This window comes from Myotis daubentonii, chromosome 1, assembly GCF_963259705.1.
Source record: "Myotis daubentonii chromosome 1, mMyoDau2.1, whole genome shotgun sequence".
In the NCBI taxonomy this organism is placed as follows: Eukaryota; Metazoa; Chordata; class Mammalia; order Chiroptera; family Vespertilionidae; genus Myotis; species Myotis daubentonii.
This window is the reverse complement of record NC_081840.1, coordinates 161,684,472-161,698,130: the sequence shown is the minus strand read 5'-3', so window position 1 is coordinate 161,698,130 and position 13,659 is coordinate 161,684,472. Positions and strand designations below refer to the sequence as shown.

The window sequence follows — 13,659 nt, the reverse complement described above, 5'->3', positions numbered from 1 at the left end:
CAGGAACATCATTCGAGGTATTCTTCCCTCTCTCTCCTGAATTCTTTCTTTTTCTGCTTAATTGTTTCCATTAGAGTAAAATCTATTATTACTGCCATTAAAAAATAAACCCACAAAACCACCAATCTTCTTTTGACCCTATTTCCTCCTCAGTTACTGCTCTGATTCCTACAGCATTTTCTGTTGCCCTTACTCTTGAAAGCGGTTTCTATATTCTTCCTTTCCTGAAGTTCTTCCTTGTACCCATTCCAATTAGATTTTAATTCCCACCCCCACCCCATTGCTATGATCTGGGTCTCTAATTACCTCTATACTGTTACATCCATTAGTCAATCCCTAGACTTCCTCTTGACCTAGCTGCAGCATTTGACATGATTGGTTACTGTCTATTCTGACGTACTCTCTTTGCTTAGACTTCAGAATTCACATATTCTTCTTTCCTCACTGACTGCTCTTTCTCAATTTGCTCTGCTTGCTTTTCCTCTCCTCCTTGATCTACACTTCAGGGTGCCTCCTGGCTCAGCCTTGAACTTCTTTTTCCTATCTGTGTTTCTTCTGTGGTAATCTCATCTAGCTTTTGGTTTTAAATGCCATTGGTATGTTGATGATTGGCTCCCTCAATTCCAGACTTGTATATTTTTGTATATACATTTCAGTGTCTAGACTTAGATGTCTGACTGACTATATACATTTAGGTGTCTGATAAATGTTCAAACTGGGGTTTCTGTTATTCTTTTCAAATTCTTCCTATTGATAAACTCTATCTCAGTAAATGGGAACTCCATTCTTCTAGTTGTTCAGTGTAAAAATTTCTGAGTTAGCTTTGACTTTTTCTTACCTCTCCTTTCATCTCTTAGCCTTCAAAATGTATTCAGAAACTGATCACCAGCTCCACTTCTGCCCCCTGGTCCACTGCAGCATCTCTTCTGGAGCTTCTAACTTCCTACTTCTGCCACCTTTCCCCTCCCCGCCGCAGAGTCTATCTGTTCACCAGAAAGCCAGAATGAGCCTGTTAAAATAAGTAGGATCATGTCATTCTCTAATTGAAGCACAGGGAGAGGGACAGCCATTATAATGGCCTGCAAAGCCCTGTATGCCCTGGTTTGTGTGAGGTCTCTCATCTCCTACTGCCTTCCCTTGTTCACCCACTGGTCTCCTTAGTGCTTCCTGAGCATGCCCCACACATTCCTTCTCTCAGCCTTCTGCACTGGCTGCTTCCTTTCTCAGGGTGCTCCTCCCCCTGATAGTGACAAGTCTCGGTCCCTCATTACTTTAGGTCTCAAATGTCACCCTCAGAAAAATTCCTTCCCTGGCCATTATTTCTAAAATTGGGAACTGTCCCCCACAATACTAATTATTCTCTTTTCTCCTTTATTTTTCTCTTTAGCACTTATTATTTCAAAATAAATATTTTACTTTTTTTTATTTATAAGTTTCCTCACTAGGATGTAATTTGAGGTGGGTTTTTTTAACCTCTTTGTTCATTGCTGTATCCCCAGAACCTAGAATAGTGCACATAGTATGTTAGTATGTGTTGCAGTAAGTAGTGGCTGAGTGAATGACCAGATGAATGGTATAACTGCTTTACAACTAAGTATGTTGATTTAAAGACTGCCAAAATTGTCCCTTCGAATGTTAAATACCCTTTGTGTGAGAAATCATGGAGAGAAGAGTTGGAAGGTATCTTGTAAAAAATATACCTGTATTTTGCAAAAGAGAAACCTGGCAACTCAATATTGACTTCTCTCTGCAATGCCTGCCCCCTCTCCTTTTAAAAATAATTTTCTGGTCCAGAAAGTCCAAAAGTCTTGGATCCAGTGATTTAGATTTCAGAAATGTGACAGTAAAAAAAAGAAGAAATATAAGACAAAACCTGTATTTCAGAGGATGCATACTCTAGGTGGGCTTTAAAAAATATTACTTTTAAATTAAAATTTTTTTAGTGTTGACATTGTAGGAGTCCCTTTTAAAATATATTTGCCGCACAGTGCAGTCAAGGTTGTAATTAATTGGTTGTTTAATTTCAAGAGTTTAATATAATAGGAAATCACTAAAAAATGACCTATGCACTCCTTAATAATTTAACAAAGATGCAATTTTATATTCGTTTGTCAGTCTTATATTGAGAGAGGGGCAGAATTCTGAGACTGCTGATTGAGATTCCATTGTGCCTTTCATATATAAACTGCTCTCATATTGCATGACCTGCCTTTTACCATTTTGGGGGAACTTTAGACATGGGCAGAGCAATATAAGGCTACAGACTTTTTAGTTTATCAGGATTTCCTCCAATTTTTCTGGTTTAACTTCAGTTTATATGTTCTTCAGTAACTGCCCAGTCCTGATGGCCAAGCTCTGCCATTTCGAGGAAACTAATAGAAAATTTTACATGTATGACTTTGTTGAATAAAATCAATGGAAATGATAGCCTTGCTGACGTCTACTAATAAGGTGTTTATTAATCACTAGAAAGCATACACTTGAAGCAAACACTTATTGTCTCTTGGGAAGCTGTACACTAACACATAGTCAAGTAATCATGGCTTTAGTTTCAAGTTTGCCAATTCAGTATTTTACAGAAGGCAGTTCTCTGTCTTAAATAAGGATATTTTGTATAAAATAAGGATAGCCCCCCATACAAGGATTAGTGTAGATATTTACAAAGTGCTTTGGATTCCTTCAAATAGGCAATTAAACAAATAAACAAGCACACTTATTATGTTTATTCTACAGAGAACAATATTAATAGTGAGTTACATTGTTTCTTTGAGCTTATTGATGTTTTTAATAAGGAGAAAGGATATGTAAAACTATGCATCTTTGTGGATTCATCTATTCCTTTATGTAGTGCAATATTTTGCATGGCTTACAAAATATGGGAGCCTATTCATATCTTTTGAAACTATATTTTAATTTTATGTGGTTTGAAATCTTAAAATACATGACTGATAGATTTCTCAATGTTATTCTGTCAAAACACAAAGCTTTCCTTCTTCTTGTCCTCTCCTGACCTCTGCTGGTGAGGTGTAGGTGTTCGTGTCTCTGGTCAACTTGATCCCGTCAGCCATCCTAATGCAGGAGAGACAAAAAAATATCTGAAGACATAAACTTCATTAAAGTCCTAAGATTTCTTATTCTAGAAGAGAAGGCTATTTAATATCCATTCATGCATTGTGTGTATGTTTAGCCTTTACTATCTGGATTATTAATCATGTTAATAGTGGGAGGAGCCTTGGACCAGACAGATGGGAAGCTAATACTTATGTGGGTGATCAACAGTTGTTAAGTGCTTACTGGTCCGCATATGGTTAAAAATATATAGAGGTTGAGAGGTAACAAACAAGATGCTGGTCCCGTTTTAGTCTTTATACCCTCCTTGCGCAAGTAGGAGAAGGGGCAGTTGTGACTCATAGAGGACGGCAATTTAAGATAATTGGTTGTACACTTCAAATGTAAGTTTAGTCCTTTGCTGCTAACAACCCTTGGGGGGCGGGAGTATACAACAATGTACCATTTTTGTAGTCAGTGGAGTTAATGGAAAGAAATAGAGAACGTAGGGTGGAGACTAAGACCTCAGCATAATTTTCCTTTTGATACATGTTGTCATATCCTTAGGGGAGTAGAAGTTTCTTATACCCAGGTCTCCTATATGATTTTAAAAATTGCAATGATGAGCATATCTAGTACCCAGGTCTTAATTTTTGAGTATCATTTCCCATTAAAAAGAACCACTGTTTCTTAAAGAAATGGCTGTTGAAAGTCTAGGTAGAAAGCGTATAAAGTGAGCCTGAATTATTTTGTGCCAGATAGGGTATGTCTAAGGATCCACTTGAAGGGAGAAATCTCCATCCAAATAAGAGGGGTCAGCTAAATTTGGGACAATTTGAACTTCAAAAAGAATAATGATAGTAGATTACAATACATTGGTAAAATAGCCCTTTGTATCATAGTGATATTAAAAAATGTGGAGGAGCTAGGAAGGAAATCCTTTTTAATAGAAAAATGTCAGTTAATCATATAGAAGGAATCATAGAATTAGAAAAAAACAAACAAACATCATTTACCACTATCAGAATCAGAATTGATTCAGACAGGGATTATCAGTATATGGTAAGACCACTGAGTAGAGCTCTTAAGGAACAGATTTTCCAATTAATAGCATTATGTGTTAATGACAAGTAGTTCAAGATGCCAAATCATAAAAGTAGCAAGAAGGTGAGTTGGGACCATATTGTGAAAACCCATCCACGTGGAACATTTTTGTAGATGATTAATGGGTAGCCAATGATGGATTTTAAACTGGGAAAGGTTTTAAAAATTGTGGTGGCAGTGTAGAGGCTTTTTTGAAGAGCATCAGGGTTACGGGTAAGGAGTTAATGTTTTCATCTAGGAATTGGGATCACCTGAATTAGGGCAGAGGACATGATGGAAACATGAGACATGGATGGGACCAGAGGAGTGAAGTTTGGATGTGGGAAGGAAGGTAAAATGAAGATTGAGAACAACTTAAGGTTCTAGTTTGTTTGACTTAGTGAATAGTGATGCTGTTAATTTATGATAGGAAAGAGGAGAGTAATAGCATGGTGAAGGAAATGGTTTTGGATATGTTGAATTTCAAGTATTTGCTGAACTTGTAGGTTGAAATTCTAGCTTGCTGTTATGTTCTAGTTTGTGTTGGTGTTAATCTAGTTCATGGCAAGATGCTGTTCCTCAGCCTGTTTTTCTAGAGCACTTTTCACATTTGTCACATGGTTTTCGATTAATTCTGGAATAGCTGTAGCATGTTTGGTGATAAAGTATATTTTATCCATAAATTATAGATTCATGAATTGGGGTCGGAGAAAGACATTCACATGCATTCAAGTCTGGTGTAGCTGAACTGACGGTATCATGGACTTAACATTTAAACCAGACTCAACTACTGATATATAATTTTAAAAATCCTATAGCGTGGGAGCTTTTTTCAAGGTGTATTATTTTTGTTTTTTGCTACAGGGAAAAGAAAATCATGCTTCATGATTCTTAAAAGTTGTGTGTGTGTGTGTGTGTGTGTGTGTGTGTGTGTGTGTGTGGTGTCTTTGCATGTGAGAATTTATAGCATTTAAAATTATCTACATATATGATAAGCATTAGAATACCAAAGAGTGCCATTACAAAAAGAGTACTTCTTAAAGTGATTAATTGATAATTCATAGTCATAAAAATGAAAGATAGCAAGAGACAGGCTAGATCTCAGCAGGGTTGTTCCTGGCAAAGTGTGTTGTTACACTCTTGGGTTGGCTTGAATTATGTGGTGCTTTCCTGTTGGTGGAGAAAAAGACATGCTTTGAATAAGTCAGGAAAGGAAGTGCAAAAAAACCCCAAATGGCAGCTTAGATCAATCTTAATTTTTCATAGCTTCGCCTTCTCTAAAGTCACATTGAGCAGAAACATTAATTAGATTTCAGTGCCCCACTGAGTTTTAAAATTAAACATATTTCTAGAACCATCTGCAACATTTTATCACTAATAATATAATGAAGGATATGCTTAGTCTTTTGAAAAATGGAATTTATAACGATACCTTTTGCTCACAAGTGATCATCTTTTATTAGAAAAACCCATCAAAATTTTTATAAAGAGTTAAGAAGTAATTAAAGAGTTTTAAAAATATGCCTAAAACTAAAATTCTAGAAAATATTCTTATTGGTGAGAATCTTTTTCTAAATTCAGGGTGGATTTTGGTGAAGCATATATTAAGTATATGGTGCACTGTTCTCCTTTGGGATTTTATGCCCATTTTAAGTCTCAAAATATTGATGGTGGGCATGTGCCACCTGCCTGTTTGAGGCTGGAATATAGACAGTCAGTAGGAGCTATTGCCTTCATCCAGGAGTGCCATTGCCTGAGCTAGAGCAGGGCCATGTTGGAAGCAAGAAATAGATGTGGAGCTAAAAGTGCAGGTCCTGCAGCCAGGCTGTCCAAACTCAAACCCCCTTCAAACTTGAACTTACTAGATGGGGGAATTTGGACAGTAACTTAACCCTTTTGTGCTTCTGTTTCCTTATCTGTACAATAGGCATGGCTATGTTTACCTCATAGGGTTGTAGTGAGCATACATTTTGAGCATCAAATAGAATAATTTTCTTTCCTGTGAATCTTTCATTTCCATTGCTTTTTATTCTTATGCTTATTATACTTACAGAGGCCTACAAAAAAGAAAATGTAGGGATTGAGAAAAAGAAACAAAATAGCAGAATCTCAGCTCACTTATAAGAGAAAATTATGCTGGGTGTTGCTCTCATGAAAATGAAATAATTAAGTGCCTACCCTGTGCCTAGCACTGATCTGGGCAGTGGGGAAACAGCAAACATCCCAGCAACTTTCCTAGGGAAGAGCGTGGGTTAGGTGTGCAAGCGACCTGGTACTGACCCCTAAAAGGAGGCAGGCTTGTTCACCTGGTCGTAGGCTAAGGTCACCACAGACTTCTTGGCTGAGGAGGGTGTTTTTTCTTGCCTGAAAGGATGGAGAACAAATATGCTTTCTGAGAGTTGTTGGCTTATAAGAATAGGGACTGAGGGATGTACGCCCAGTTCTTTTTCTAAATTTACTAACCACATAGTCACTCTACCACCTTAGGAGCGAGTAGGAGATTGGACAGCAGGCCCAGTTCCTTAGGAAAACAATATCCCTCTCCTGGCAATCAAAGACGTGAGGAAGAAGCACTTTCTGTGCCAACCTCCCCATTCCCCAGCTTTGCTCCAGGCCCCTATTTAGTGTGACCTACAAGACTGTGTTTCCATTCAGCCTCATCGAATGCTGATTATCCCAGGACTCCATCCACTCATGCTTCTTAGAGTATTCTTCCCCACATTGCACTTGATGAAAATCCTGATAATCCTTCCATACCTTAGGAAAGGCTCATCTTCTGCCATCCATCGGGCGGGTGTGACCTCTCCCTCCACCATAACCTTACTCTTACCCTTCCCGACACTGTGTAACAGCACCTGTCACAGCATGTTTCCATATCAGTCACCCTGAGCAAATGGCGAACTTTCTTTTTCAGTAGCAAGTGGTACTTACTTTTGTATAATTTTTCAGTAGCATAGTGATAATTAAATATTAATCACTCCATGAATCAATAAATACCCAATTCCTTAAAAAAGCAATTCTGTCACTGAAAACATTACAAAGCTAGAACTCAGTAAAATGTATGGGGTGGGAAAAGGGAAGAAAATGAGATTTTGAAGTTGTGTTTTTGTTGTTAAAAGATAGTTCACAATATTTTTAAATTGCCTTTTGGTTTAAATTTGTATAATAGAGTATATTGGAAAATTTCAACAATTCCCTTCTCTTTACCTATCCCAGTGAAGTACCTCCTGTATAGCTTTAATTTTCGCTACGGAATTCCATTGATACAACTGTAAAATTATTAATACAACTTAATAATAGAATACTTGCTATTTAATATAGCATAACTCTTTCAGCAGTTCTTTTTTAGCAGCATTTTCTTAGACATTGTTTTGAAATTTGTAAGTAAAGAAGCCTTGAACAAATAGTAACAATAAATTTCAATTTTGTTTTAGCAAAAGCACCTGGAAATTGAAAGAACTGCTAAGTGGTTGAAAATGCTAAAAGGATGGGAAAAATACAAGAACACTGAAAAGGTAATTAAAAATAATGTTACTTCTTGGTGAAACTATACAAGTTCAATGTGTATTTTCCCAGTAAAAGTTTCTATTTATTTATAAGACTATTACATTCATATTCTTTTTTAAAAATATATATATATTTTATTGACTTTTTACAGAGAGGGAGAGGGATAGAGAGTTAGAAACATCGATGAGAGAGAAACATCAATCAGCTGCCTCCTGCACACCCCCTACCAGGGATGTGCCCACAACCAAGGTACATGCCCTTGACCAGAATCGAACCTGGGACCCTTGAGTCCCCAGGCTGACGCTCTGTCCACTGGGCCAAACCAGTTAGGGCTACATTCATATTCTTAAAAAAACTTTTTTAGTTTAATTGAATTTAGTGCAATGCCTCAAAATAGGATTTTTTTTTCATTTTTTTTTTTTTTTCATTTTAAGGTTCTGTTTAATTGCCAGAAGCCAGTCCATCCTTGCTGCTTGACACAGTCGCTGCAGGGAAGAAACATCTGCACAGCATATGTTTCAAGGGACCTGGCATATATGGCATACTGTTCTTAATATGTTTGCTCACCTTCTTGGCGCTATGTGTTTTAACCAAGACCACCTCTCCGAGAAAGGTTGTTTCCCCAGGTAGGGATTTTCCCCTGAAGTTAGGAAGGGAATAAAACCCCTTAACTAAATGCCAGGCGGGTAATTAATCACTTTAACTACGAACAATCACCCTTAAGCTACATAATCTTTACTCTCTGGAATGGAAATAAGAAACGCCCTAGCCTTTGGAATAGAAATTGACAGGATTAAAATCAACTGGTATAAATGCAGATATAGTAAGACAATAAAAGACAGAACTGGGCTGGAGATCCTGGCTAGAGATCCTGGCTAGGCTGCTGATCAACTGAACACTGTCTCTGTGTCCTTCATTCTTCACTGACTCCATCCACACCTTTGGGAACCCCTAGACCTGCTGGGGCTGGACCTCAACATTTAATAATAACATATAAAGTTACAAGACAGATCACAGAATGAAAAAAATATTTTCAAACATACAAATTATCATGAATTAGTATATATGCATATGTATGTATGATATATATGTACGTCTATCATATATATTATATATGTGTGTATCTCCTATAACTCACTTATTTTTATTTATTTTTTAATATTTCAAGAAAGACGATCTTAAATATAATGTCATATGCAATAAACCTTAATATCTCAAGAAAAACAATTTTAAATATAATGTTACATGCAATAAACACCAATTATTCAAGAAAACGATCGGAATATAATTATACTAGAGGCCGGGTGCACGAAAATTTGTGCACTGAGGGGGCGAGTCCTTCAACCCAGCCTGCCCCCTCTCACAGTTCAGGAGCCCTCAGGCACTGCTCCCATCACCCTACTGCTGCCACTGCTGGCCACTGCAGCTGCTGGCCCTCGGCCCTTGCTTCTGAGCGCTGGCAGCGCCCCCTGCCCACTGGTGGGTAGGGGGCGATCTGGGGCCAGGCCGGCTCGGGGAGGGGCTGTGGGAGGTTGATGCAGAGCAGGTTGCACCCCGTCCAGCCTCTGCGGAGGTGGGGAGCCTGGACCGGACCTGCACTGCTGCCTCTGTGGCTGCCTGTGCGGAAGAGGCAGCACTGGGACCGGGCCGCACTGCAGCCTGTCTTGCACCACCTTTGCAGAAGGGGTGTGGTGCCGCCTTCTCGCTGCCTATGCAAAAGGGGCCATGGTGCTGGACCGGCCCGGTCTTCTTTCCCCTCCTCCCCCCGCACGCAGCACCGGCCCTAGGCCCTCACAGCCACTGTGGCTTTGTCCAGATGGACATTCGGAAGACGTCCGCTCTAATTAGCTTATTACCCTTTTATTAGTATAGATTACATGCAATACAAAATAGGATTCTTGTGTTGTAACAGAGTGCCCAATTCAGATTGTTTTCACAGTTAAGAGGATGTGTTGGGTTGTTCAGAAGTAGGCTGGGTTTCAGGAGTGATTTAATCCAGCTGCTTAGTTACACTGCCGGTGACTTAATTTCTTTCCACTTCTCTTCTGCCTTCGGCAGTGTCAGCTTCACCATGAGGCTGGCTTCCCTTTGGGATCACAATTATTGCAGTAGTTTCAGGCTTCATATCCACATGTCCCACTGCTCAGAGAGGACTAGCTTCTGACCTCTTTCCTGAAACAGGAACAGTTTCTTTTTAGAAGCTTCTAGCAAACGTCCCCTTTAATCTTTTTGCCTTGCATTGAGTTTGTGCTCAGTTTTAAACCAATTAAAAAAAAATACACATCTATTAATATCACCACCAACCTGGAAGTCTTTAAATATTAGTGAATTGTGAAGTTTATGGGATGGAAATTTTCTAAAATTCCAATTTTGCTTGAAAGGTCAAATGCTATCAGTGGTACCAAATACTATCAGATATTTTCCTTAAAGTGATAGGCTTCATTTATTTTTTGGGGGGGGTATTAGTTTTTAAAATATATTTTATTGATTTTTTACAGAGAGGAAGGGAGAGGGATAGAGAGTTAGAAACATCAATGAGAGAAACATCGATCAGCTGCCTCCTGCACACCTCCCACTGGGGATGTGTCCGCAGCCAAGGTACATGCCCTTGACCGGAATCGAACCTGGGACCTTTCAATCCTCAGGCCGACGTTCTATCTACTGAGCCAAACCAGTTAGGGCAGGCTTCATTTATTTTTGAGAAAATGTTAAATACCCAAATCTGAATAACTATAGTTGGATTACTCAGTAGTTTTTTCAAGTAATAAGATATTTCATGAAAAAAGCAGTTGAATCAGGCCATCATTGTACCACTTGGATGTGCAGAAAAGTTCTCAATGTGTACTTCCCATGCCATCGTTCAGAATATTAATAAGATATGTATTCAAGAGTTGAGATTTCATGAAATTAATAATTTCTACAGCTTCGTGTAAAGTAAAACAGACTTGTGTTAAACTGTGAGTGGAGAATATAGTGACCACTAGCGTAGTGCTGCTACTGCGTGATTTGTGTGAAGGTGCCAGTAGTTTTATGACCATTGCTTTTCTGCTACTGTGCAAAAGGCAGTATAGTGAAAAAGGCAACTGACATTTTAGTATTATTAGGAGAACAGCTTTGACTCCATGGACCGTGCTTTGAGAACAGCTAACATTTGCATTGATTTCCTCATAGTAAAATGGAGATAATCATACCCATTACAAAGGGATGAAAAGTGAGCAATTAATGCACATATAGCACTTAGTACACACCTTGCAGAGTGTAAGTATTCAATAAATATTCGCTACTGCTGTTAGTTTTTTGAAGGGAGTTTGGACAAAAAAAAGAAATCTTCATACTCTTACAGGAAAATACAACTGAATTAACTATTAGGATTTCTATTTCCTCACACTTTTTTTCTGTGTTATTTATTTATTTATTTATTTGCATAGATACAAATTGTATGTCAGCATTTGTTAATAAGAATTCCAGGGAAAGAAATCAGTCTCTTAGATTCTAATGAATATTTCATAGAAACAGTATTGCCTAATGGTTAGTAATAGACTCTGAAACCAGGCCATCCTGGTTTCAAATCCCAGCACCACCACTTTACTAGCTGTGTGACCTGGGGGAAGATATTTTACCTTTTTCTGACTTAGTTTGTTCATCTGCAAAATGGAGATAATAATAAGAATTTACCTCTGAGTTGTTTTGAGGATTAAATGTTAATTCCTATAAAGCACCCTTAGTACAGAGTCAGTAAGTGTTACTTATTAGTGCATGAAAAAAGGCTCTATAGCTAAATAAAGTAGAGAAAATCAGAGCTAAACATAGTTAAACAGTGTTTCTTTACTACAGGACTTTTGAGAGTCTTTAAAACTATACATGTTGTGGGAATTTTTAAGAGGGAACTTAAATTGTACGAAACTTATTTAACCATGGAAATCTTTTTCTCCTGGGATATATCACAATGCCCATGTCACCTTTTTTTTTTTTTTTTAGCACCTTAAGTATTCTTATTTAAAGTTTAGACTCTTATTATATTTTCATCAGCAGTGAGTACCTTGCTGATTTTATTATCTGTGTGTTTTAGCATTATGTTGGAAGTCACAATGTTTTTAAGAGGACCAGTTCAAAGTAGAGGATTAGTTACAATGCCTGTGCTCTTGTTTAATATTTTGCTGAATCTCTCAGACTGGCCCAAAGTTTACAATTATACTTTACTTTTTGTCTTTGTGGAAAGATGGTTCAAGTGGATAAATTTTGGTGCATTGCACCTATGCTTTAATCTCACATTCAGCCTAATAAAATATTTGTAGAGTTGTAGGGCTTTATTTTCTTGCCTAGTATATAGTATATATCTATGATAATATGTAAGCCTCTGTAAAATGAGAAATTCTACTAGGCTATCATTCTGCACAACAACTCTGGCTAATTTAGTTCCCAGTTAGAGAGATTTTAACAGAACTATTTCTTCCATGTATAATTTTAAAGCACTTTCCCACAACCATAATGATAGAGTTATTGGATGACATATATGGTCCAATTTAGTGTGAACAGAATGCACCTTCTAAAAGAATGACTGCTTTCAAATCATACCTAGTTTTAAATTGCATTGAAGTAAAAAAGTAGCATGTGTTTTTCTTGTCTTCTAAGTTTTCTTTCCACAGATTCCGTACTTACAAAGTAGTAAACAAAGAAATTCATAGAACATGGATATATACTATATATATATATATATATATATATATATATATATATATATATATATATATATATGATTTTTAGAGAGAGTGGAAGAGAAAGGGAAAGAGAGAGAGAAAAATATCGATTGGAGAGAAACACATTGATTGGTTGCCTCCTGCACAAGCCCTGACCAGGGCCTGGGCCAGGGAAGAGCCTGCAACCAAGGTATGTGCTCTTGACCAGAATCTAACCTGGGACCCTTCAGTCTGCAGGCCAATGCTCTATCCACTGAGTCAAATCAGCTAGGGCCATAGAAATATCTTGAAATAAAAATATAGCTCTCATAGAGAATATTTGCATTTTTAGGATACAAGCATTGATGAAAAAGTTTCCAGTAAGGCTGTTTGTGTTGCCTGTGTGTTCTCACAGTGACTGCTCCCTATGTACAATAGGATGTATTTTTGAAGTATAGTCTATTAATGGAAGTTATCTTTGTTAAGTGGAACCCATTATGATTTAACTAGTCATGATGTAAGTGTCTTAAGTCACAGCAGGGTACCTACTCCAGATACATATATTTTTCTCTTGATCAAATAACTGAATGGACCTTTGTTGGTCAAAAAACTAATGGATTCATCTTAGCTAACATTTTATTTTACTAATGTGAAATGAAGGCATCACATTTAGAAATAAAATTTAAGCAAGAGATCCTATGGCCAGACTTCAGGGCTTGTTCATTGTACCATCTTTTACAGTAGCTTTTCCTTTTGGTGTCTGTCAGTAAGAGGTCAGAGGGAAATAGAGGCAGTTATAAAAGGCAGGAGGGCTTGTGGATGGTTTAAAACTTTTTCAGTTTCAACTATGGAGCCTCGTGCCTATTTGGAGGAAGAGATCAGGGAGCCAATGGAGCAAGGATGATTACAGGAAATGGGGAGGCAGTGAGGAGCGTCAGCAGCTCTGAGGATAAACTTGTGTTTCATGGTGTACACTGCAGTTGTGAAAGTCCTACAGAATTGAGTTAAACTTGCTGGGCTGACAGGTTTGCTCTATGGCAGCCATGATGACATGGACCGGCACACTTAACACTGTTTCAGAATCACTCAGGTTTGAAAAGGGTATTGAAAACATCAGGCGAGTTAATGGAATTGTTTTTTTTAGTTGATGGATTTTTAAATATATCTGTGTGACTAAAGTAGGCTGCTTGATTGTATTGACCAGTGAACAGATATACTGAAAGCAAAGGTAGATTTCAGACAACCTTACTTCTTTTTTCCTTAAAGATTTTACACTGACTGGCATAGAAACTGACCAATCAGAACCAAATCTGGGTGAAGTGCGAGGAGCCAATGACTGCCTAGG

At 37.8% G+C, this 13,659-nt stretch overlaps 1 protein-coding gene across 3 annotated transcripts in view; it reads left to right on the top strand.

The window, feature by feature from the left end:
- USP6NL (USP6 N-terminal like) overlaps window positions 1-13,659 on the top strand; it is a 177,593-nt gene that overhangs the window by 113,922 nt on the left and 50,012 nt on the right. For all 3 annotated transcript variants that reach the window (XM_059664100.1, XM_059664091.1, XM_059664118.1), the window contains one exon: window positions 7,566-7,646. In XM_059664100.1, the coding sequence (XP_059520083.1) occupies window positions 7,566-7,646 (81 nt within the window). The remainder of the gene's footprint in view (window positions 1-7,565; window positions 7,647-13,659) is intronic.